The sequence below is a fragment of the Anolis sagrei genome, chromosome 8, assembly GCF_037176765.1.
Source record: "Anolis sagrei isolate rAnoSag1 chromosome 8, rAnoSag1.mat, whole genome shotgun sequence".
Taxonomy (NCBI): domain Eukaryota; kingdom Metazoa; phylum Chordata; class Lepidosauria; order Squamata; family Dactyloidae; genus Anolis; species Anolis sagrei.
In genome coordinates this window covers 20,519,153-20,544,321 of record NC_090028.1, presented here as the reverse complement: position 1 = coordinate 20,544,321, position 25,169 = coordinate 20,519,153, and the positions used below count along the sequence as shown (strand labels likewise).

Here is a 25,169-nt window from a genome sequence, read left to right as displayed (position 1 = left end):
GCATTCTGAATTTAAAATGAATTTGATACCCCTGCACTAAACCACCCAAAGAATTGCTCACCTGAACATGCCACTGTGATCGACACATTGTCTTTGCCACAGTCCTTCTTGTAGCGGCAACGCAGCCAGTTCATCAAGCAGGGTCCATTGCCACACTGAAGTTGTTCTTTTTTGCAAGGCAGGGCGGTCTTTTCATCTGTGGGTGGGAGAGCACAGTGAGCCAAAGCACACAGGAAAAGACACCGTGGAATAAAGAAACGACTAAATAGGATCTTATTTACACCATCAAAACAGCCCAGCTGTAATCAAGATTATTCAGCCCTGGATTCACTGTGTTAGCACCACATATCCTACACTGAAATGGTATTGCTGTCCACACCCCAAATCTGAATCAGCACCGTTTTTATCTCTTCTCCTCTAACGTGATTTGCTATCTTTTCTGCTTGGGATCACTGCTGCAAGGATCTCCTTGGCAGACTCCTGCTGGAGAAGTGCTTGTTTTTGTTTACTTGTGAGAAAGCACTTTGAAAGGTGTGTGCTTTTCACCTTAAGAACAGAAAAGCATCCCGAGCTCTGAGGATTACCTGGGAACGAATCCCACTGGAGCATTGCAGCGCACCCAAATATCTGGGAGTCACTCTGGACCGTGCTCTGACCTACAAGAAGCACTGCCTGAACATCAAACAAAAAGTGGGCACTAGAAACAATATCATACAAAAGTTGACTGGCACAACCTGGGGATCACAACCAGACACAGTGAAGACATCTGCCCTTGCGCTATGCTACTCTGCTGTTGAGTATGCACACCCAGTGTAGAACACATCTCACCACACTAAAACAGTGGATGTGGCTCTTAATGAGACATGCCGCATTATCACGGGGTGTCTGCGCCCTACAATACCGGAGCAATTACACCGTTCAGCTGGTATTGCACCACCTGACATCCACCGGGAAGTAGCAACCAATAGTGAAAGGACCAAGGCAGTGATATCTCTAGCCCATCCTCTGTTTGGGTATCAGCCAGCATGTCAACGACCTAAATCAAGAAATAGTTTCTAAGATCTACAGAGACACTCGCTGGAACACCTCAACAAGCGGGAGTCCAAAAGTGGCAGGCTCAAACCCAGAACCTCAACCAATGGTTGATACCAAATGAGAGACTCCCCCCTGGGCACACAGAGGACTGGGCGACTTGGAAGGCGCTGAACAGACTGCACTCTGGCACCATGAGATGCAGAGCCAACCTTAAGAAATGGGGCCACAAAGTGGAATCCACGACATGCGAGTGTGGAGACGAACAAACCACTGACCACCTGCTGCAATGCAACCTGAGCCCTGCCACATGCACAATGGAGGACCTTCTTGCAGCAACACCAGAAGCACTCCAAATGGCCAGCTACTGGTCAAAGGACATTTAATCAACTACTAAGTTTGCAAACTCTGTGTTTTGTTTCTTCGTTCCTTTGTTTGTTAAAAAAATGAAATACAACTGTCTGGTGTGCTCCTGACACAATAAATAAATAAATCGTGAGTAAGCAGTTTACTCATAAGTCATTGAAGAGAGGTGTTCCACCCCTCCTTGCTTAGGCTGGTCCCCACCTCCCCTCTGCTACTGCTTCCATCTCCTCACTGTTCCCAATCCTTGCCTGACTTTGGCACTGGATACTCGGTCAAAGCCAGAGTATCCATTGCAACTAAAATGATCAAAGGTCCCTCTTGGAGCCGCTTAAAGAGCTGGGTATGTTTTGCCTGCAGAAGAGAAGGTTGAAAGGAAACACGATCACCATGTTTAAATATTTGAAAGGATGTCATAAGGAAGGCTTGTTTTCTGCAGCCGTGGAGACTAGGACACAGACCAATGGGTTCAAATGATAAGAAAGGAGATTCTACCTGAACATTAGTAAGAACATCCTGACCTTAAGAGCTGTTCAAAAGTAGAATTCTCCGCCTCGAAGTCTAGTATTGGCTACTTCTTTGGAGGTTTTTAAACACAGGCTGGATGGCCATCTGTCAGGAGTGCTTTGATTGTGCTTTTCACGCATGGCAGAATGGGGTTGGACTAGATCAGTGGTCCTCAATTTTCCTAATACAGTTCCTCATGTTGTGGTGACCCTCAACTGTAACATTATTTTCATTGCTACTTCATAACTGTAATTTTGCTACTGTCATGAATTGTAATGTAAATATCTGATATGCAGGGTGTATTTTCAATCACTGGACCAAATTTGGCAAAAATACCCATTACGCCCAAATCTGAATACTGGTGCGGTTGGAGGGGGATTGATTTTGTTATTTGGGAGTTGTAGTTTCTGGGATTTATAGTCAACCTACAATCATAGAGCATTCTGAACTCCACCAAAGATGGAACTGAACCAAACTTGGCACACAGAACTCCCATGACCAAGAGAAAATACTGGAAGGGTTTGGTGGGCATTGACCTTGAGTTTGGGAGTTGTAATTCACCTATATCCAGAGAGCACTGTGGTCTCAAACAATGATGGATCTGGACCAAACTTGGCACAAATACTCAATGTGCCCAAATGTGAACACTGGTGGACTTGGGGGAAAATAGACCTTGACTTTTGGGAGTTGTAGTTGCTGGGATTTATAGTCAACCTACAATGATAGAGCATTCTGAACTCCAACAACAATGGGATTGAACCAAACTTGGCACACAGAACTCCCATGACCAACTGAAAATACTGGAAGGGTTTGGTGGGCATTGACCTTGAGTTTGGGAGATGTAGTTGACCTACATCCAGAGAGCACTGTAGTCTCAAACAATGATGGATCTGGACCAAACTTGGCACAAATATTCAACATGCCCAAATGTGAACACTGGTGGACTTTGGGGAAAATAGACCTTGACATTTGGGAGTTGTAGTTGCTAGGATTTATAGTCAACCTACAATCATAGAGCATTCTGAACTCCACCAACAATGGGATTGAACCAAACTTGGCACACAGAACTCCCACGACCCAGAGAAAATACTGGAAGGGTTTGGTAGGCATTGACCTTGAGTTTGGGAGATGTAGTTGACCTACATGCAGAGAGCACTGTGGACTCAAATAATAATGGATCTGGACCAAACTTGGCACAAATACTCAACATGCCCAAATGTGAACACTGGTGAACTTTGGGGAAAACAGACCTTGGCATTTGGGAGTTGTAGTTGCTGGGATTTATAGTTAACTATAGTCAAAGAGCACTCTAAACCCAGCCCACAATGGATCTGCGCCAAACTTGGCACACTACCTACATGGCCAACATTGAAGATTGGTGGGGTTGGGGGGTGGTGGCTGTTTTTTAATTCTGGGAGTTGTACTTCACCAACATCAAAAAGGTGTTGGTGAAGGGTTCTGTCAAAAGGGTTCCTAAGACCACCAGAATTATATGACACCCCCTTGCGAACCACCCCCCCCCCCCCCGGTTCCAATTCCCAGGTTGAAGAATACAGGACTAGATCGTCTGTGTGATCTCTTCCAACTATTGTTCTATGATTCTATAATTCTACTTCTCTCCTCTGGCTCCCAGGAAGCTGGACAACCTGTAGAGATGCTTGAGAGCTTCTGCCACTGCTGTTATGGGATGCTGTCACTTGGCCTCAAACTTACCATTATTATCCTGTTGCTCGGGTGCCCACTGCTGCCAGGACCAGACAACCAGCCAGAACAAGAATGGAAGCTGTGCTGTATCATATAAACAACAGCCTCTTCGTCTTCCAGCTAAAGTATTACTTGCCAGCAAATGGTCTCTGAGGGTTGAAATCTACCTCTTCTCCAGAGCCGTAGCAGAATTGAAATTGGCTTTCTTTTGAAGCCAAGGAAAGGGAAACTTGGACTAAGCCACCATAAAAGAGCAGATCTGAGAAATCGGAATCATGTTTGCTCTTCAGTGTCTCGAACTTGAGGGTGTTGTATTAGATTTGATAGCAGAAAGCCCATACAATTGCGTGCAATTGATCGTAATGTGCAATTCTCCATACAGCTAGTCCAGGAGAAAATGTTGCGACCCTAAAGGCATTCCTAAATATCGGCAGCTCTGGTTTTGCATATCTTTGGAGTCCACAGGCTTATATGAATTTGGGAGCGGTGTGTAGGTGCCTCGGGTTTGTTAAATGTTAAATGTTTATGAATATTTACATGTAACTGTAATTTAAGATAAGACTGTCCAACTCTGCTTAAACTATTAATCTCACCTTCTTCAATGTAAATGTGCTTACGTATCCTTCCAATAATAATAAAGTAAAATAATAAATGTAATAAAATAATAATAAATAGTGTAAAAATGGAAATGTAATAATAATAGAGTAAAATAATAAATGTAATAATAAACAGAGTAAAATAATAAATGTAATAATAACAATAATAACTAGAGTAAAATAATAAATGTAATAATAATAATAATAATTGAGCAAAATAATAAATAACTTTGACTTGAGTATAAGCTGAAGGGGGCTTTTTCAGCCAAAAAAGAAGGGCTGAAAAACTCTGCTTATACTTATATATGGTAACTCATGGCCCTGAATTTGGAAGACCTGAGGAGAGGGGCTCTTCAAGGTCTTCTATTCACAGGGCTACCATAATTCGAGCCTGACTTGATAGCAAATAACAACAAAAATATTTTGCTTCACAGAGGTTTCAAGAGAATGTTCTACCTTGAGTTTGGTGGGTTGCAAATACCAACACAGATATGACAACAAATTCTTGAAACATTGGTAGCTTACTTACACGGCTTAGAGTGGTTGTGGCCTGCTCCGAGACGGACGGCGGCCCCTGGCATGAGAGAGAGATGGATGCAAAAGACTAAAATGGGCAAATGAAGAGGGAAAGTAAGGAGGGAAGGAGAGAGAAAGAGAAGAAGAAGGAGTCTTAATAACAGTATGTTTTGGTTTGCACAGCAGATGCCATTGAATGGTACATGACGCTGTCAAAGTACACCCACTCAGTTTACTAGCCAGATTTTGTGAATCCATTAAACATTCGCTTCATGCGAGCAGAAACACAATCTAGTTATTCCCCGACGTTCTGGAAAGCTTCCTTTTCCAGGAAGCAATTTGTACCAACAAATGTTCTAGTCTCTTAAAGCGTACACTAGGAGGGGGAGATTTATACCCATAATGGGGCACCTGAACGGTTTGCCAGATCAATCCCCTACATCCCAAGGTAAGAAAGCATCTTACCTGAAAACTCAGAGAGGCACCGCAAAGTACTATAGATTGGGGTGGGATTCATGTGGCTCTCCAGATGCGGTTGGACTGCAACTCCCAACAGCCATGCCCAACATAGCCAATAATGGAAAATCCTGGTAATTTATTTATTTATTATTTATTTAATCTATTTATATCCTGCTTTTCTCTACCCTGAAGGGGAATCAAGGCGACTTTACATAAGGCATACATTTAAGTACAATACACTTAAGTTAAAATTTAAAATTAGAGTTAAAATGCACATTAAAACATATAAACATTATAATAATACTCTCTCTCTCTCTCTCTGCATATATATATGCTCTGTGCATAATGAGTACCTTAAAAACAAAAGAACCAATGAACGAAATCACACCAAATTTTGGCAACAAAAGTCTCACAACACAAGGAGTGATCATCACTCAAAACATTATGATTTTGTCATTTGAGAGTTGTAGTTGCTGGTATTTATAGTTCACCTACAATCAAAGAGCATTCTGAACTCTATCAATGATGGAATTGAACCGAACTTGGCACACAGAACTCCCATAACCAACAGAAATGGTGGGCATTCACCTTGAGTTTGGGAGTTGTAGTTCACCTACATTCAGAGAGCACTGTGGACTCAAACAATGATGGATCTGGACCAAAAGCTTGACCCCAGAGCCAGGTTTTAACTTTACATCTGAAGGCCAGGAGAGAGGAAGCTGCTCTAATATCACTGGGAGGGAGTTCCACAGCCAAGGGGTCACCACTGAGAAGGCCCCATCTGTCATTCCCATTAGATGCATCTGTGAAAGTGGTGGGACTGAGAGCAGGGCCTCCCCTAATTATCTTAATATCATAGGTGGTTCATAGGAGGAGATACATTTGGACAGGTAAGCTGGGCCGGAACTGTTCAGGGCAGTGTTTCTCATCCTGTGGGTCACCAAAGACCATCAGAAAACAAAGTATTTTATGGGTTGTTGTAGGTTTTTCCGGGCTATATGGCCCGAAGTATTTTATGCTGGTCATGGGAGTTCTGTGTGTCAGGTTTGGTTCAATTCCATCATTGGTGTAGTTCAGAATGCTCTTTGTATGTGAATTATAAATCCCAACAACTACAACTCTCAAATGTCAAGTCTGTTTACCCCCAACCCCACCAGTGTTCACACTTGGGCATATTGAGTATTCGTGCCAAGTTTGGTCGAGAGCCATCATTGTTGGAGCCCACAGTGCTCTCTGGATGTAGGTGAACTACAACTCCAAAACTCAAGGTCAATATCCACCAAACCCTTGCAGTATTTTCGGTTGGTCATGGGACTTCTGTGTGCAATGTTTGGTTCAATTCCATCATTGGTGGAGTTCAGAATGTCCTTTGTGTGTAGATAAACTATAAATCCCAGGAACTACAACTCCCAAATGACAAAATCAATCCCCCCCAACCCCACCAGTATTCAAATTTGGGTGTATCAGGTATTTGTGTCAAATGTGGTCCAGTGAAAGAAAATACATCCTGCATGTCAGATATTTACATTACGATTCATAACAGTCACAAAATTACAGTTATGAAGTAGCAACAAAAATAATTTTATGGTTGGGGGTCACCACAACATGAAGAATTGTATTAGGCAGCCATGGCATCTGGAAGGTTGAGAAACACTGATTTAGAGCTTTATTGGCTAAAGCTAGCACTTTGAATGATCAGTTCAGGAGGGCTATCTTAATGCTATTTTCCCACTGTGGACCAATGGGAAAACCTACAAATGTGTCGATTTCTTTTTCTGAAACCATTAGCCCCTGGCACACACAAACAAAGCTTTTGCCAGAATATTTTGTTCCCACTGGAGCCATTATTGAATTGTGAGTCAACACACGAGTCAATCCCATTGTTTTAATGGGTCTATTCTGGTCAGAACACTCAGGCCAAAGGGTATGAAAGTGGATCGATAGATCTAAACCTAAATAACCACTTTGCCCTCCTATTGAACTGTATGGAACATTAAACATTACAGTTCAACCTACCATATTCCTACTGTTTACTGTGGAATATCCCCTTCAGTGAATCAGTTTAAATCAGACCAGGTTGTGATGCAAAAGAGTCCATTCTCTCCAAAAACCTGCACTGCATCATGCTTGCATTTATAAACACCACCTGCAGCAATCCAGGTGTCTATGTTTTCCATCTTCTCCCTTCCCTTCTTCCCTTCCTGGACAGGAGACAAGACTTCAAGGGACCCAATAGTGAAAATAGCTACCTGTATTGGCTTAAGTCTAATTCACCATCGATCTAATAAGGTGAGCAGCCGGGCTTTATTTCCTGGAGGATGGACTGGTTGGATCTTCTCGCAGTCCAAGGCACTCTCAGAACTTTCCTCCAACACCACAGCTCAAAAGCATCGATCTTCCTTTGCTCAGCCTTCCCTAAGGTCCAGCTCTCACATCCGTAGGTTACTACAGGGAATACCATGGCTTTGGCTAGGCGGATCTTTGTTGCCAGTGTGATGTCTCTACTCTTTACTATTTTATCAAGACTGGACATTGCTCTCCTCCCAAGAAGTAAGCGTCTTCTGATTTCCTGGCCACAGTCTGCATCTGCAGTAATCTTTGCACCTAGAAATACAAAGTCTGTCACGGCCTCCACGGTTTCTCCCTCTATTTCCCAGTTGTCAATCATTCTTGTTGCCATAATCTTGGTTTTTTTTATGTTTAGCTGCAACCCAGCTTTTGCTCATTGGAGGGAAGGATACTAGAGACAAAGTTGAAGTACTTTGGCCACATCATGAGGAGACAGCAAAGCCTAGAGAAGACAATTATGCTGGGGAAAGTGGAAGGTAAAAGGAAGAGGGGCCGACCAAGGGCAAGATGGATGGATGGCATCCTTGAAGTGACTGGACTGACCTTGAAGGAGCTGGGGGTGGTGACAGCCGACAGGGAGCTCTGGCGTGGGCTGGTCCATGAGGTCACGAAGAGTCGGAGACGACTGAACGAATGAACAACAACAACTAATAAGGTAAAGGTTTCCCCTTGACATTAAGTCTAGCCATGTGCGACTCTAGGTGGTGGTGCTCATCTTCATTTCTAAACTGAAGAGCCAGCGTTGTCCGTAGTCACCTCCAAGGTCATGTGGCCAGCATGACTGCATGGAGCGCAGTTACCTTCCCGCAGAAGCAGTACCTATAGATCTACTCACATCTGCATGTTTTCGAACTGCTAGGTTTGGCAGAAATTGGACCTAACAGTGGGAGCTCACCCCAGATTTGAACTGCCGACCTTTTGGTCAGCAATTCGGCAGATCAGGGGTTTAACCCACTGCACCACCAGTGGGCCTGGTGGTGCAGTGCACTTCACTTTTTAAAACCCTGAAACAAAAAATAAAAAGGTATTTGCTGCCAAATGCAGTGCACAGTGGTAAATAGTGCACTCTTCATTATTTGGCCAAAAAAGGGTGTGTATTACTTATTCTGCCTGCTTATAATTCCTTTGTTATAAGCAATTGTGTTAGAACAACAAAACCTCCCACGATGGAAAAGAAAACATTGGGGTGCATCCATGCTGTAGAATGAATCCACTTTAATTGCCTTGGCTCAATGCTACGGAATCCTGGAGGTTGTAGTTTGACAAAGAATGCTGGTGTTGTGGCTCAGTCTGAGTCTGAACTGTCTGGGCCTTATGATGGACCTTCTGAGCCTGACTTTCTGCAGGATGACGAGAAGGCTGATGGGTTTCAGATTTCTGCACATGTTCCAGACGGGGCTGATAGTGTGGCTTCTGAAGAAGAAACAGCAAGTCTGTTCCCCGGAGAAAGGAATGTGCCTTTAGATAAAGATAGTGAAACTCCATAACTGCAGGTGGAGACTCCTTTGACTCCTTTTGGTTCCCAGGGTGATCAGGCCCAGCTGGGCCAAGATAAGGAGTTGTCCAGCCTTGAAGATAATAGTGAATTAATGGGTAGACAGGATCGTTTACAATTAAGAGTGCGCAGAAGCACTCATCTTGCCAGCAAGCGTGAAGCCAAAGGTCAACGCAATGCTTTCATGTCAGGGAAACTTATTGAATGATGTAGCCGACAGGCATTTTCTGTCAGTCCAATGTTGCTCCTTCCCTTCTGTGAAATTACTTTGGCTTTTGCAGAATGCTTCTCGCTTCTTTCAGACTTGGATTTTGATCCTGATTTCATCTGTCTACCATGGACTCTTGTTTGACCATTACAAAGGGATTATGCTTCATGTTATTTGCCTTTGGATCTTGGGAACTTTGCCTTTGCATTTAAGACTCTGTTTTGCCTATTGAACGTTTGCATCTTTATTTCTCTGTTTTGATTTTGCTTTTTCTCAATAAACTACAAAACCTACAGCCTTGGTGTGTGGTGGTGTCTTGAGCAAGGTGGAAAGTACCCTGAGTTGCGACACCTGGTGCCTCACCAAACTACAAATCTCAGGATGGCATAACATTGAGCCCTAGACAGTTAGAGACGACATCGCTCAAAGAGGAGCTCCTGAAGCAACTTCCACTTTTGCTTTGGCTCAGCACTTTTTTTTTCATGTCAGGAGCGAATTGAGAAACTGCAAGTCATTTCTGGTGTGAGAGAATTGGCCATCTGCAAGGATGTTGCCCAGGGGACGGCCAGATGTTTTATCATCCTGTGGGAGGCTTCTTTCATGGCCCCGCATGAGAAGCTGGAGCTGACAGATGAGAGCTCACCCTGCTCCCCAGATTTAATCTGCTGACCTTTTGGTCTGCTGTCCTGCTGGCACAAGGGTTTAACCTATTGCGCCACTGGGAGATCAGCACTATTATTCGTGTATGACACGAATCTAATTTGCACCCCAGTTTTGGCAAGGTCCTTTAGCCAAAAAAAGGTGAGTATTAGACTTGAGTAAATATGATATTTCTCTCTCACACAAATACAATATATGTGTCAGTCTGTGTAAAAGGGAACGAGAGAATCATAGAATGGCAGAGTTGGAAGAGATCCCAAGGGCAGTACTGGATGAAGTACAAACCCCTTCTGCCATGCAGGAAAAGCACAATAAAAGCATTCCCAACAGGTGGCCATCTGGACACTGTTTAAAAGCTTCCAAAGAATGTGCCTCCACTGCACTCTGAGGCAGATAGTTCCACTGTTGAACGGCTCATACAGCCAGGAAGTTCTTCCTAGTGTTCAGGTGGAATCTCCTTTCCTGTCATTTGAACTCATTGCTCTGAGTACTAGTCTCTAGGTCAGCAGAAAACAAGCCTGCTCTCTCTTCCTTGTGACATCATTTCAAAATGGGGTATGTAAAAAAGGAATCTAGAAACACCTTTGGGGCTAACCTGGATGAAGAACTTTCTATCGAAAGCCTGAGTTCCTTCAGGTCCTGTTACACTTTTTTTCCATGTCAGGAGCAACTTGACAAATTTATTTATTTATTTATTTCGAGTACTTTTACCGCGCCCTTCTCAACCCCCGAGGGGGGACTCAGGGCGGCTTACAAAAAGGCACAATTCGATGCCTACATAGAATACACATACGTATTCAGCAATCAAACAATTATCACAGTTAAAACAGTATATAACACAATCAATAAAAACTAATCTCAAACTCAGCGTTCGTCTTTCAGAGTTCCATAATTCCACTCCATTTTGTCAATTCCTGTCCATTGTCGAAGTCCTTCTTTATCTGCCCGATTGTCTGAATGCCTGGTCCCAAATCCATGTCTTCATTTTTTTCCTGAAGGAAAGGAGGGATGTCGCTGATCTAATTTCCCCGGGGAGTGAATTCCACAGGTGAGGGGCCACCACCGAGAAGGTCCTGCTCCTTGTCCCCGCCAACCTCACTTGTGATAGAGGCGGGGTTAAGAGCAGGGCCTCCCCAGAAGATCTTAGACTCCGAGGTGGGACATAGAGGGAGATCCGTTTGGATAGATACACTGGGCCGGAACCGTATAGAGTTTTGTAGGTCAAAACCAGCACTTTGAATTGTGCTCGGATTGGCAGACAGTGGAGCTGACACAACAGGGGGGTAATATGCTCCCTGTATGACGCTCCTGTAAGTACTCTGGCTGCCTCTCGCTGGACTAGTTGGAGTTTCCGAACAGTCTTCAAAGGCAACCCCACGTAGAGTGCGTTGCAGTAATCCAATCGGGATGTGACAAGAGTGTGGACCACCGTGGCCAGATCCGACTTCCCAAGGTACGGGCGCAGCTGGCGCACAAGTTTTTATTGTGCAAAAGCTCTCCCGGCCACCGCTGAGACCTGGGGTTCCAGGTTCAGCGATGAGTCCAGGATCACTCCCAAGCTGTGAACCTGCGTCTTCAGGGGGAGTGGAACCCCATCTAACACAGGCTGTAACCCTATGCCCTGTTTGGCCTTACGACTGACCAGTAGGACCTCTGTCTTGTCTGGATTCAATTTCAATTTGTTAGCTCTCATCCAGTCCGACGCAGCAGCCAAGCACCGATTCAAGGTCTGGACAGCCTCCTTGGTGACAGGTGGGAAGGAGTGACAGATTTGGACATCATCTGATTTGGACAGATTTGGACATCATTGCAAGTTGCTTCTAATGTGAGGGAATTGGTTGTCTGAAAGGATGTTGCCCAGGGGATGTCTGGATGTTTGATGTTTTACCATCCTTCTGGGAGGTTTCACTCATGTCCCCACATGGGGAGCTGGAGCTGACAGAGGGAGCTCAATCCACTCTCTCTGGATTCGAACCGCTGACCTATCAGTCAGCAGTCCTGCTGTGACAAGGGTTTAAACCATTGTGCTTTTTTGGGTGTGTGTGTAACAGAGTTTTACATGCAATTTTAATTGTATTTATTGTATTTTAATTCTATACCCAGCCACCTGATACTATTTCATTTTTTTTATTTTTTCGTATTTATTTTGTGTTAAATGGCTATGCTTAGATTGTGGGTTTGTTAGATGCTTTGAGTCTTTACAGGGAGAAAGGGAGAACATAAATAAAAATCATAAGTATAATAATAAGTTTGATGGGAATCAGTGTGTTGTCTGCTTTCACGACGGGGATGAGGGTTAGGTGGCTGGGGACACTATGAGCATGGGTTTGGAGGAGTGGTGATTTTCCCTGTAGGGAGAATGGTGGGGCGAGGGAGAGGGACTTCTTGGTGGTGGCCCCCCGACTCTGGAACTCACTTCCCAAGGACATCAGACATGCCCCAACTCTGGCAGTCTTTAGGAGGAGCCTGAAAACGTGGTTGTTCCAGTGTGCCTTCCCAGAATAAGGAAAACTCTCAGCAATATGCCCTCAAAATGCACTTTACCATTGATTTGGGATTGATTGCATTCCTTCATCTCTCCTTGAAAATTCTACCCCAGTTATATCCTATTTATTTATTTATTTGCTATACTTGTATACCGCCGTTTCTCAGCCTGGCCGGCGACTCAACGCGGTTTACAACAACTTATAACAAACAACAGTATACAGTTTAAAAGCATAAAAACACAATCCACAATACATATATCAATAAACCATCCAATTCATCTCTTGACTAAAATCGCGATCCAGTTTCGTCGTCCAAATTGCCAGTCCTTCAATCATTACACTTATTGCACTGAGTTAACCGAACGCCTGCTCGAACATCCAGGGTTTTAGTCTTTTCCGGAATACCATCAATGAGGGGGCTGATCTTACCTCCATGGGGAGGGCGTTCCATAGCCGCGGGGCCACCACAGAAAAGGCCCTGTCTCTCGTCCCCGCCAGCCGCACCTGTGAAGCAGGCGGGATAGAGAGCAGCCCCCCCCCCCCCAGAAGATCTTAGGGTTCTGGTGGGCTGATAGGCTGAGATACGTTCGGATAGGTAAGTTGGGCCAGAACCGTTTAGGGCTTTAAAGGCCAGCGCCAGCACTTTGAATTGAGCCCGGTAGCAGATCGGCAGCCAGTGGAGCTGGTGCAGCAGAGGAGTTGTATGCTCCCTGCGCTCCGCTCCAGTTAGTATCATGGCTGCCGAGCGTTGGACTAATTGGAGCTTCCGGGCCGTCTTCAAAGGCAACCCCACGTAGAGAGCGTTGCAGTAGTCTAAACGGGATGTAACCAGAGTGTGGACTACCGTGGCCAAGTCAGACTTCCCAAGGTACGGGCGCAGTTGGCGCACGAGTTTTAACTGAGCGAATGCTCCCCTGGTCACCGCTGAAACCTGGGGTTCCAGGCTCAACGATGAGTCCAGGATCACACCCAAACTGCGAACCTGTGTCTTCAGGGGGAGTGTGACCCCGTCCAACACAGGCTCTAACCCTATACCCTGTTCGGCCTTGCGACTGACCAGGAGTACCTCTGTCTTGTCTGGATTCAATTTCAATTTGTTCGCCCCCATCCAGACCGTCACAGCGGCCAAGCACCGGTTCAGGACCTCAACAGCCTCCTTAGTAGCAGGTGGAAAGGAGTGACAGAGTTTGACATCATCCGCGTACAGATGACATCGCACTCCGAAACTCCGGATGATCTCACCCAGCGGCTTCTTGTAGATGTTAAACAACATGGGAGACAGTATTGAACCCTGAGGAACCCCACAAGACAAAGGTTGTGGGGTTGAACAGGAGTCTCCCAGTAACACTTTCTGAGACCGGCCCTCGAGGAATGAGCGGAGCCACTGTAAAACAGTACCTCCAAGACCCATTCCCGCGAGGCGTCCCAGAAGGATACCGTGGACGACGGTATCGAAGGCCGCTGAGAAGTCCAGCAGCACCAACAGGGACACACTCCCCCTGTCGAGCTCCTGGCGCAGATCATCCTACCTTGTCCATGTCCAGCATTATTTTTAATTTTAATCTATTGCATTTGGCCCAGCCATTGGTTTTAAATGCTTTTGTGTTACTGTTGATTTATTGTTTATTTTTGTTATGTGATTTTTATTAATTTTATTGCTTTGATTGTTTTGTTATTGCTTTTGTTTATTGATGTACTGTGGGTTTGGCCTCATGTAAGCCGCACCAAGTCCCTTGGGGAGATGGTAGAGGGGTACAAATACATTTTTATATATATAATAATAATAATAATGATAATAATAATAAAATATAAAATAATAAAAGAGAATATATAAACTCTCTAGTGGGCCCACTGGTGGCGCAGTGGGTTTAACGGCTGAGCCGCTGAACTTGCCGACCAAAAAGTTGGCAGTTCAAATCCGGGAAGTGGGGTGAGCTCCTGCTGTTAGACCCAGCTTCTGCCAGTTCGGAAACATGCAAATGTGAGTAGATCAATAGGTACTGCTTCTGTGGGAAGGCAATACCACTCCATGCAGTCATGCTGGCCACATGACCCTGGAGATTTTGTCATTTGGAAGTTGTAGTTGCTGGGATTTATAGTTCACCTACAATCAAAGAGCATTCTGAACTCCACCAATGATAGAATTGAACCAAATGTGGCACACAGGACTCCCATGAACAACAGAAAATATTGGAAGGGTTTGGTGGGCACTGATCTTGAATTTGGGACTTGTAGTTCACCTACACCCACTGTGGACTCAAACAATGAAGGATCTGGACCAAACTGGCACAAATATCCCATATACCCAAATATGAACACAGATGGAGTTTGGGGAAAATAGATCTTGATATTTGGGAGTTTTATTTATTGGAATTTATAGTTCACCGACAATCAAAGAGCATTCTGAAACCCACAAACGACAGAAATGGGGGAAACTTCCCACACAGAACCCCCCTGACCAACAGAAAATACTGAAGGCCATTCAGTCCAACTCCCTTCACCAGGGCAAGAAAATGTAATCAGAGTCCTCCTGACAAAGAGCCATCCAGCCATAGATATAGATCGATATATATGATTCACACACACACAGATATAGTATCATAGATTTGAAAGGGACCCTCAAAGAAGGACTATGATATGTTGCATATCCCAGAGTAGGCAAACCAAACAATCTCCACATCAACACTGACAAAGTAACAACAAGAAATAGTGTTTACCCACAAGCATAAAGAAATTATATATATTAGAAACCAACACTTTCTCATTACTTTATTTTCCAGATCACCACAATGGGCCACAGCAACGTGTGACAGGGGACCGCTAATAATAATAATAATAATAATAATAATAATAATAATAATATCATAATTGAATAGTATAATCACAAAATCATTATAATATAATAATATAATAATAATAGAATAAGAAAATCACAAAATCATAATATATTAATAAAATATAATAATCATAATGGAATAATATAATCACAAAATCATAGATAATATAATAATAATCTACATAAATAAAAATGTAATGTTCGTTTGTGGGATTAACAGAACTCAAAAACCCCTGGATGAATTGACACCAAATTTGGACACAAGACGCCTAACAACCCAATGTGTGTCCTTCACTCAAAAAAATTGATTTTGTCATTTGGGAGTTGTAGTTGCTGGGATTTATAGTTCACCTACAATCAAAGAGCGTTCTGAACCCCACCAACGATGGAATTGAACCAAACTTGGCACCCAGTTCTTCCATGACTAACAGAAAATACTGGAAGGGTTTGGTGGGCAGCGTCCTTTAATTTTGGAGTTGTAGTTTACCTACATCCAGAGATCACTGTGGACTCAAGGATGATGGATCTGGACCAAACTCTACACGAATATTCAATATGCCCAAATGTGAACACTGGTGGAGTTTGGGGGAAATAGAATCTTGACATTTGGGAGTTGTAGTTGCTGGGATTTATAGTTCACCTACAATCACAGAGCCTTCTGAACTCAATGTATTGTTGAAGGCTTTCCATTCTGAACTCCACCAACGATAGAATTGGGCCAAACCTCCCACACAGAACCCCCATGTGGGCTACAGCAACGCGTGGCAGGGGATGGCTAGTAATCTATATCTATATTAAAAATGAATGTTTGTATGTATGTATGCAGAGGGCGGAAGGGAGGAAGGACGGAAGTGAATGTGGCCGCTTTCTGACTGGCTGCCACTTTCACAAGCCACTGTGACCAACACAGGTGACACAACTGGACCAAACTTGGCACACCTAACCCCCATGAATCCCTTTACGTCCGGGTACGGTTTGGGGACGGTGGACCATGTATTATGGGATTTGTAATACTTTCAAACAGTTTGGTTCCCAGGGACCACTGTGGCCCCCAACAAGGGCCGATGAAGACCAAACTTGGCACACCGAGCCCCTGTGACCCACTCTACATCCTACTATAGTTTGGAGGGGGGCAGACCATGGATGATGGGACCTGAAGTACCTCCACTCGCTTTCCGAGACTGCTGCGACCCTCATCCAATGACTGAACAACACCAAACTTGGCACACATAACCCCCACGACCCCTTTTACATCCTGGTGAGGTTTGGGGGAGGGCCCACAATGCATGATGGGATTTATAGTACTTTCAAACCCTTCAGTTCCCACAGACCACTGCGGCCCCCAACAATGACCAATAAAGATCAAACTTGGCACACAGACCCCCATGACCCACTCTCCATCATGCTGCAGTTTGGAGGAGGATGGACCACAGATGATGGGATTCGCAGTCCCTTCACTAACTCTTCCTGAGACCACTGCGAGCCATATAAATAACTGATACAGACCAACCTTTATACACAATTCCTTTCTCAAATAACCCGGGCAGCGCCGGGTCCCCAAGCTAGTATAATAATAAAATATAATAATCATAATGGATCATAATCATAATAATAAAATCATAGATAATAATATAATATAATAATCATAATGGAATAAGATGATCACAAAATGATAATATATTATAATAAAACATAATAATCAGAGTATAATTCATAATATAACATAATAATAATGATATAATATAATATGATATAATATAATATGATATAATATAATATAATATATATAATATAATATATAATATAATATAATATAATATGATATGATGAAGGCACAGACAGGCGCAGGGGACAATGGGGTGGGTGGGTGTCCACGTGCACGCGCATTCCCACGCTCCCAAGGCGTCGCGAGAGGGAGCCTCTGTGGGGCAAGGCAGGATTGCCCAAGAGGGAGGCTGGGGCTTCCCCAGGCATTGCCCTCCCTCCCTCCCTCCCTACTCCCTCCTCACCTGAGCACATCCAGGAGGCCCTCCTCTCCATCCGCGGCCAGAGGCGCTCCTCCCTGGCTTCCCTGGAGCAGACTGAGAAGCAGCATCAGCATCAGCATCAGCCAGGAGGCGGAGGGGGCGTGGCTTCCGAGAGGCTCCTCCCCTGAGCGTCCACGTTCCCCCCTCTAAAGTCTTCCCCGCAGGAAGGACCAGGGATGGTGTTACCATGGCAACCGAAAAGGGGATAAGGCCCCGCCCTTCTTCTGGGATGCCTTGGCTCCATTTCCTCTCAGTGCATTCCTGTTTTGGATTAGACTCTAATGCAAACACGGTTTTTGTTCCTGGCTTGTGGTCAAGACCATTTCTTAATTGGTTCCATCATAAAAACATGGGCAAAAGTTTCTTAAAGTGCACAACTTCATTTTTGTGGGAGGGACGTCCTGCTCTAGCACGTTTTGCTCGACTTCTGGCCTGGGCCAACTTGGGCCCTCCTTCCAGGTGGTTTGGGCTTCAACTCCCACAATAACTAACCGCCTCAGGCCCTTTCCTCTCAGCCAGGCCCGTAGAATCATAGAATCATAGAATCAAAGAGTTGGAAGAGACCTCCTGGGCCATCCAGTCCAACCCCATTCTGCCAAGAAGCAGGAATATTGCATTCAAATCACCCCTGACAAATGGCCACCCAGCCTCTGCTTAAAAGCTTCCAAGGAAGGAGCCTCCACCACACTCCGGGGCAGAGAGTTCCACGGCTCTCACAGTCAGGAAGTTCTTCCTCATGTTCAGATGGAATCTCCTCTCTTGTAGTTTGAAGCCATTGTTCCGTGTCCTAGTCTCCAAGGAAGCAGAAAACAAGCTTGCTCCCTCCTCCCTGTGGCTTCCTCTCACATATTTATACATGGCTATCATATCTCCTCTCAGCCTTCTCTTCTTCAGGCTAAACATGCCCAGCTCCTTAAGCCGCTCCTCATAGGGCTTGTTGGCAACCGAAAAGGGGATAAGGCCCCACCCTTCTTCTGGGATGCCTTGGCTCCATTTCCTCTCAGTGCATTCATAGAATCATATCATAGAATCAAAGAGTTGGAAGAGACCTCATGGGCCATCCAGTCCAACCCCCTGCCAAGAAGCAGGAATATTGCATTCAAATCACCCCTGACAGATGGCCATCCAGCCTCTGTTTAAAAGCTTCCAAGGAAGGAGCCTCCACCACACTCCGGGGCAGAGAGTTCCACTGCTGAACGGCTCTCACAGTCAGGAAGTTCTTCCTCATGTTCAGATGGAATCTCCTCTCTTGTAGTTTGAAGCCATTGTTCCGCGTCCTAGTCTCCAAGGAAGCAGAAAACAAGCTTGCTCCCTCCTCCCTGTGGCTTCCTCTCACATATTTATACATGGCTATCATATCTCCTCTCAGCCTTCTCTTCTTCAGGCTAAACATGCCCAGTTCCCTAAGCCGCTCCTCATAGGGCTTGTTCTCCAGACCCTTGATCATTTTAGTCGCTCTCCTCTGGACACATTCCAGCTTGTCAATATCTCTCTTGAATTGTGGTGCCCAGAATTGGACACAATATTCCAGGTGTGGTCTAACCAAAGCAGAATAGAGGGGTAGCATTACTTCCTTAGATCTAGACACTATGCTCCTATTGATGTAGGAAAAAATCCCATTGGTTTTTTTTGCCGCCACATCACATTGTTGGCTCATGTTTAACTTGTTGTCCATGAGGACTCCAAGATCTTTTTCACACGTACTGCTCTCGAGCCAGGCATCGTCCCCCATTCTGTATCTTTGCATTTCATTTTTTCTGCCAAAGTGGAGTATCTTGCATTTGTCACTGTTGAACTTCATTTTGTTAGTTTTGGCCAATCATCTCTCTAATCTGTCAAGATCATTTTGAATTCTGCTCCTGTCCTCTGGACTATTGGCTATCCCTCCCAATTTGGTGTCGTCTGCAAACTTGATGATCATGCCTTCTAGCCCTTCATCTAAGTCATTAATAAAGATGTTGAACAGGACTTGGCCCAGGACGGAACCCTGCGGCACTCCACTTGTCACTTCTTTCCAAGATGAAGAGGAAGCATTAGTGAGCACTCTCTGGGTTCGTCCATTTAACCAATTACAGGTCCACCTCACCGTAGTTTTGCCTAGCCCACATTGGACTAGTTTCCTTGCCAGAAGGTCATGGGGGACCTTGTCGAAGGCCTTACTGAAATCCAGGTACGCTACATCCACGGCATTCCCCGCATCTACCCAGCTTCCTGTTTTGGATTAGACTCTATGCAAACACGGTTTATGTTCCTGGCTTGTGGTCAAGCCCATTTCTTAATTGGTTCCATCATAAAAACATGGGCAAAAGTTTCTTAAAGTTTCTGTGGGAGGGACATCCTGCTCTAGCACATCTGGCCTGGGCCAACTTGGGCCCATATTCCAGGTGTTTTGGGCTTCAACTCCCACAATAACTAACAGCCTCAGGCCCTTTCCTCTCAGCCGCTTAACCTTTTATTTTGAACTAGCTGTCCCAGGCCACGTGTTGCTGTGGCCCAGTGTGGTGATCTGGAAAATACAGTAATGAGAAAGTGTTGATTTCTAATATATGTAATTTCTTTATGCTTGTGGGCAGGCATGTAGCCGGGGGGGGGGGGGGGGGGGGCTTGGGGGGCTTCACCCCCCCCTGAAATTCTCATGGTGGTCCGTGAGAATATTTATTTTATTTATTTAGCAGTTTTGTATATTGGTCTTTTCACCTCCATCGAGGGACTCAGGTCGGTTTCCAACAACAATATTACAATCCTTAAAACATCATACTCCACATTACATTAAAACATTAAAATCGCAAAGTACAGTCATAATTACAGTGGTCAGTCGTCATCCTAAAATCATTGTTGGTCATCATCCATCCATATCACAGGATCTTGACTCATTCGTCGAATGCCCGTTTCCAGAGCCAAGTTTTCACCTGTTTTCTGAACGTCAAGATAGAAGGGGCAGTTCTAGTCTCCAGTGGGAGTTCCAGTCGAGGGGCCACCACCAAAAAGGCCCTGTCCCTCGTCCCCACCAGACGCACTTGTGACGCCGGTGGGACCGAAAGCAGGGCCCCTCCAGACGATTTTAGCAATCTTGATGGTTCATAGGGGAGAATACGTTCGGACAGGTAAACTGGGTCGGAGTCGTTTAGGGCTTTATGGGTTAACACCAGCACTTTGAATTGTGCTCGGAAGCTAACTGGCAGCCAGTGAAGCTGGCACAACAGAGGAGTGGTATGCTCCCTGTACCCCACTCCTGTTAGTAATCTGGCTGCTGCACGTTGGACTAGTTGAAGCTTCCGGGCAGTCTTCAGAGGCAACCCCACGTAGAGAGCGTTGCAGTAATCTAAACGGGATGTAACCAAAGCGTGGACCACCGTGGCCAAGTCAGACTTCCCAAGAAGGCCTTACTGGTACCTTTACGGCTCTGGCACAGCGTACCTGTCCGAACGTATCTCCTTCTACGTCCCACCTCGGAGTTTAAGATCTTCTGGGGAGGCCCTGCTCTCGGCCCCACCTGTATCACAAGTGAGGCTGGTGGGGACGAGGGACAGGGCCTTCTCAGTGGTGGCCCCTCGCCTGTGGAATGCACTCCCCGGGGAAATTAGGTCATCAACATCCCTCCTCTCTTTCAGAAGGAAGTTAAAAAACCTGAATGTGGGACCAGGCCTTCGGGGAAGCTGGCAGTTGGACAAAAGACAATGACGACCAGAGTAGGAAAGGACAATGATAATGCTAGATGGATTATGGATTTATGAATTGGCGAATATTGACCACAAGATGATTTTATTGCTGCTATGGTATTGTTTTTGATTGTTTAAACTAGTAGTAACTGTTGACACTATATTGTAATTTGTACATTGTATTTTGTGAATTGTTGGGCATCGAAAAATTTGAGTGAAGGACATACATTGGGTTGTTAGTTGTATGCTGTCCAAATTTGGTGTCAATTGGCCCACTGGTTTTTGAGTTCTGTTAATCCCACAAACGAACATTACATTTTTATTTATATAGATTACCATTGAAAATAAAAATTTAGTATTATTATTGGGTTGTTGTAGGTTTTTTCGGGCTAAATGGCCATGTTCTAGAGGCATTTTCTCCTGACATTTCACCTGCATCTATGGCAAGCATCCTCAGAGGTTGTGAGGAAAATGGATTTATATATCTGTGGAATGACCAGGGTGGGGCAAAGAACTCTTGTCTGCTGGAGCTAGGTGTGAATGTTTCAACTGACCACCTTAATTAGCATTTCATGGCCTGGCAGTGCCTGGGGCAATCTTTTGTTGAGAAGTGATTAGAGGTGCCTGATTGTTTCCCCTCTGTTGTTTTGCTGTTGTAATTTTAGAGTTGTTTAATACTGGTAGTCAGATTTTGTTCATTTTCATGGTTTCCTCCTTTCTGTTGAAATTGTCCACGTGCTTGTGGATTTCAATTGCTTCTCTCTGTAGTTTGACATGGTGGTGGTTAGAGTGGTCCAACAACAGAGGGGAAACTATCAGGCACATCTAATCACCTCTCCGCATCCCAAACCGAATCTAAAGTTGACCAAAAATGGATTCTTAACCCTTAATAATAATAATAATAATAATAATAACAACACTTTATTTGTACCCCGCTACCATCTCCCCAAGGGACGGCTTACATGAGGCCGAGCCCGAACACAACAATACAAGCAATAATCACAACAATACAAACAATTAAAATAAAACCATAAACAATAAACATATAACATTATCAATAAGACAACATACAATTAAAAACTGTGGGAAGGCCAAATGTAAAATTAAAAATTGGAAATAGTGCTGAAACATGGGCGAAAAGGTGATAGTGGTGTTTGTGGAAAGACATACGAGCAGACCTAAAAATGTAAAGTGCTTTAGAGGGACAAAGTGCTAAAGGATCATTATTCTGGGAAGGCACACTGGAACAACCACGTCTTCAAGTTCCTTCTGAAGACTGCCAGGGTTGAGGCCTGCCTGATGTCCTTAGGGAGTGAGTTCCAGAGTCGAGGGGCCACCACCAAAAAGGCCCTCTCTCTCGTCCCCACCAATTGCGCCTGCGATGCTGGCGGGATCGAGAGCAGGGCCTCTCCAGATGAACGAAGAGATTCTGTGGGTTCATATACAGAGAACCCTTTTGGTACTAATGCTGGAAAGTTGTCCGTGGTCAAAGTGGTCCCTAGTCAAAGTGGTCCTTAGTCAAGTGGTCCTTGGTCAAAGTGGTCCTTAGTCAAGTGGTCCCTGGTCAAAGTGGTCCTTGGTCAAGTAGTCCCTGGTCAAGGTGGTCCTTGGTCAAGTGGTTCCTGGTCAAAAAAAAGGTTGGGAACCACTGCTAAACATGTATGATACAACAACCCAGGCCTGTAGCGAGGGGGGGGGGTTAGGGGTTCAACCCCCCCCCCCCCGAAATTTTTCAGATTTTTTTTTAAAACCCAGTTTACACATGAATTTTAACTGGTTAACCAAATCCCCAAGCTAAGTCTAGGAGATGCAAAAAATTAAAAGTCCCTCCAGAACTACAAGCACTATCTCAAGCAAATATTTATTTATTTATTTATTATTCGAACTTATATACTGCCACTCCCCTGGGGCTCGGAGCGGCTTACAAGAACAGGCTAAAATCGAACACAATTTAAAAACAATTTAAAACAATTTAAAAACAGCAATATCAGAGATCAAAGGCCCGTCGAAACAGATATGTCTTACATGCCCTGCGGAAAGCTGGTAAGTCCCACAAGGCACGGACTTCAGGTGGCAGAGTATTCCAGAGTGATGGTGCCACTGCTGTAAAGGCTCTGCGTCTGGTTGCTGTTAGGTGCAAGGTCTTGACACTGGGAATTTCCAATAGATCTTGGTCCTCAGAATGGAGGGATCTCTGGGGTTGGTAGGGGGTGAGGCGGTCCCTCAGATACATCGGCCCCAGACCATGCAAGGCCTTAAATATTGACAATTTATTCACACTGTCATTACTTGCAGCAATAGCTGATGTAGTGAAGCAACCAAGTTGTGTGTGTGTGTGTTGAATGCTCTCATTAAGGAGGCCAGACTTGGTGGAGGTGGTTGACAGGGGCAGAGCTGCAGGCTATGGAAGGCTACTCTGCCCCCTGCTGTGCTCTTTGCTTCAGCGTGAGCTAGAAGGCAGGTTTCAACCCCCCCCCCGCAAAATTTTCAACCCCCCCCCCAGAAAATTTCAACCCCTCCCGAAATTTTTTTCTGGCTACGGCCCTGCAACAACCTCATACTGAGCATATTGCATTACACCTCATGCTGCACTTCTGAATAGAACTTGAGCTGAAAATCATATTAGCTTCTTATTACCCTTACACAGCTTGATAGTAGGCCTGGGTAACAACGCAAAAATTTGTTTCTAAAATCGATTCGTTTTGGGGGGGGGGGGGTTGCGTTTCGTTATTTAAAAGAATTACAAAATTTTCCTTTAAAAAAGTTCGGTATTTACGAAATTTCGTTATTATTAACGAATCGATTCGTTAAGATGACGGACCCCCCCCGCGCATGCGCAAATCACTTTTTTTCTTTTTTTAGAATATTTTTTGAATTTTTTTAAGAATAAAAGAAATATTTATCAGAAATATTTAAAAATGGAAAATTAACAAAACACTTGCCCTGCCCTGTTGTGGGGCAAAAACAGGGCAGGGCAATGAATGAATGAATGAATGCAAGCACAAGCAATGAATGAATGAATGCAATGAATGAATGAATGAATGAATGAATGCAAGCAAGCAGCCAAGAGCCAACCAAGCCTCCCTCCCGCACCTCCCGTCTCCTTCGCAATGAGCAATGCGGCCACGCGGAGCCGCTTTTAAAGGGCAGCCCGCCCAATCACAATGAGCCACGGTGCTTGGGAGCGCCGGATTGGCTCCCGGCGCACCCAGCATCCTCCATCCCTAAAACGTCATTTCTGAAACGGGCGGAAGCTCGTAAAAAAGATGGAGGATGCCGTTTCAATATTTAAAAACACTTCCGGGTTTGAAAATAAGTTTTGTAGTCGTTTTGTAATTGTTAAAAATAACGAATATTTAACGAATTACAAAATTAACGAACGAAACCGCCCAGGCCTACTTGATAGCATATTTTCAAAATGTGAGTGCATTAGCATCCCTGTGACTTGGTGCCCCAGTTCTGAAAATGAAGAAATTACAAAAGAATCAGAACCAATATAATTCTGAAGGTGAAACTTTCAACTCTCGTTATTTTCCCCCCTTTTGTATGAAACTGAGATTCCCCAGAGACCTGCCAAGTGACCTTCCTTAGCATCCCTTTGTATCCTCCTGGATTGTTCTCTTATTATGAGGTGAGCGGAGAATTCCAGTTTAGAGCTCTGGCTGCTGCAAATGTCAAACGGACCCTTATGAGAATGCAGCACACACTTATTCTGAGAAAGTCTGTTTTAAAGAAACTTGACCTGTAAAGAGTGAACACACAGGAAGACGACTAAGCAGCAGTTCTTTGCATGTAATAATGCCAACATCTTTTGGAGGAAGAGAGAGGGTGGGAGGGTCAAGGGCATAGGCACCAGAAGAAAACCCACAAAAGGCTCAGAAGTAGATTGAGGCTACAGGCAATCCATTTAGAGTTGATTGTGAGAGAGATTTAAGGGGACGGCAGTTGAGTTGGTTGAAAGTACAAAGAGAGGGACTTCTTCCTCTTGAGGTTCAGAGACCACAAGGTTCCTCAGGGTTGGATGGCTCTCCAAGGCACATAGAAATGATGTGCCAGGAGAGCGGGGCTGGGGTGTGTGTGATTTTGCTTCCTCCCCCCGGCTCTCCTGGCACATCATTTCTGTGCACCGGGAGAGCTTGCTTAGGCTTCTAATGGAGGACAAGTAAGTTTTTACTACTTTTCTAAGGGGTCTGGGGGCTTGGGGGAGGGTAGGAGGGCTTCCAGACATTCTCTCAGGCTAGGTAAGTTTTTACTACTTTTCTAAAGGGCCTG

The 25,169-nt window shown here is 44.7% G+C and overlaps 1 protein-coding gene across 1 annotated transcript in view; it reads right to left on the bottom strand.

Moving 5' to 3' along the window:
• Window positions 1-17,357, bottom strand: part of BEAN1 (brain expressed associated with NEDD4 1) — a 62,278-nt gene extending 44,921 nt beyond the window's left edge. Inside the window, exons 1-3 of the mRNA XM_060788376.2 lie at window positions 17,221-17,357; window positions 4,732-4,806; window positions 62-196 (exon numbers count right to left, since the gene is read on the bottom strand). Of these exons, the coding sequence (XP_060644359.2) occupies window positions 62-196; window positions 4,732-4,806; window positions 17,221-17,251 (241 nt within the window). The 5' untranslated portion in view covers window positions 17,252-17,357. The remainder of the gene's footprint in view (window positions 1-61; window positions 197-4,731; window positions 4,807-17,220) is intronic.
• Between the last annotated feature and the right edge of the window lie 7,812 nt (window positions 17,358-25,169).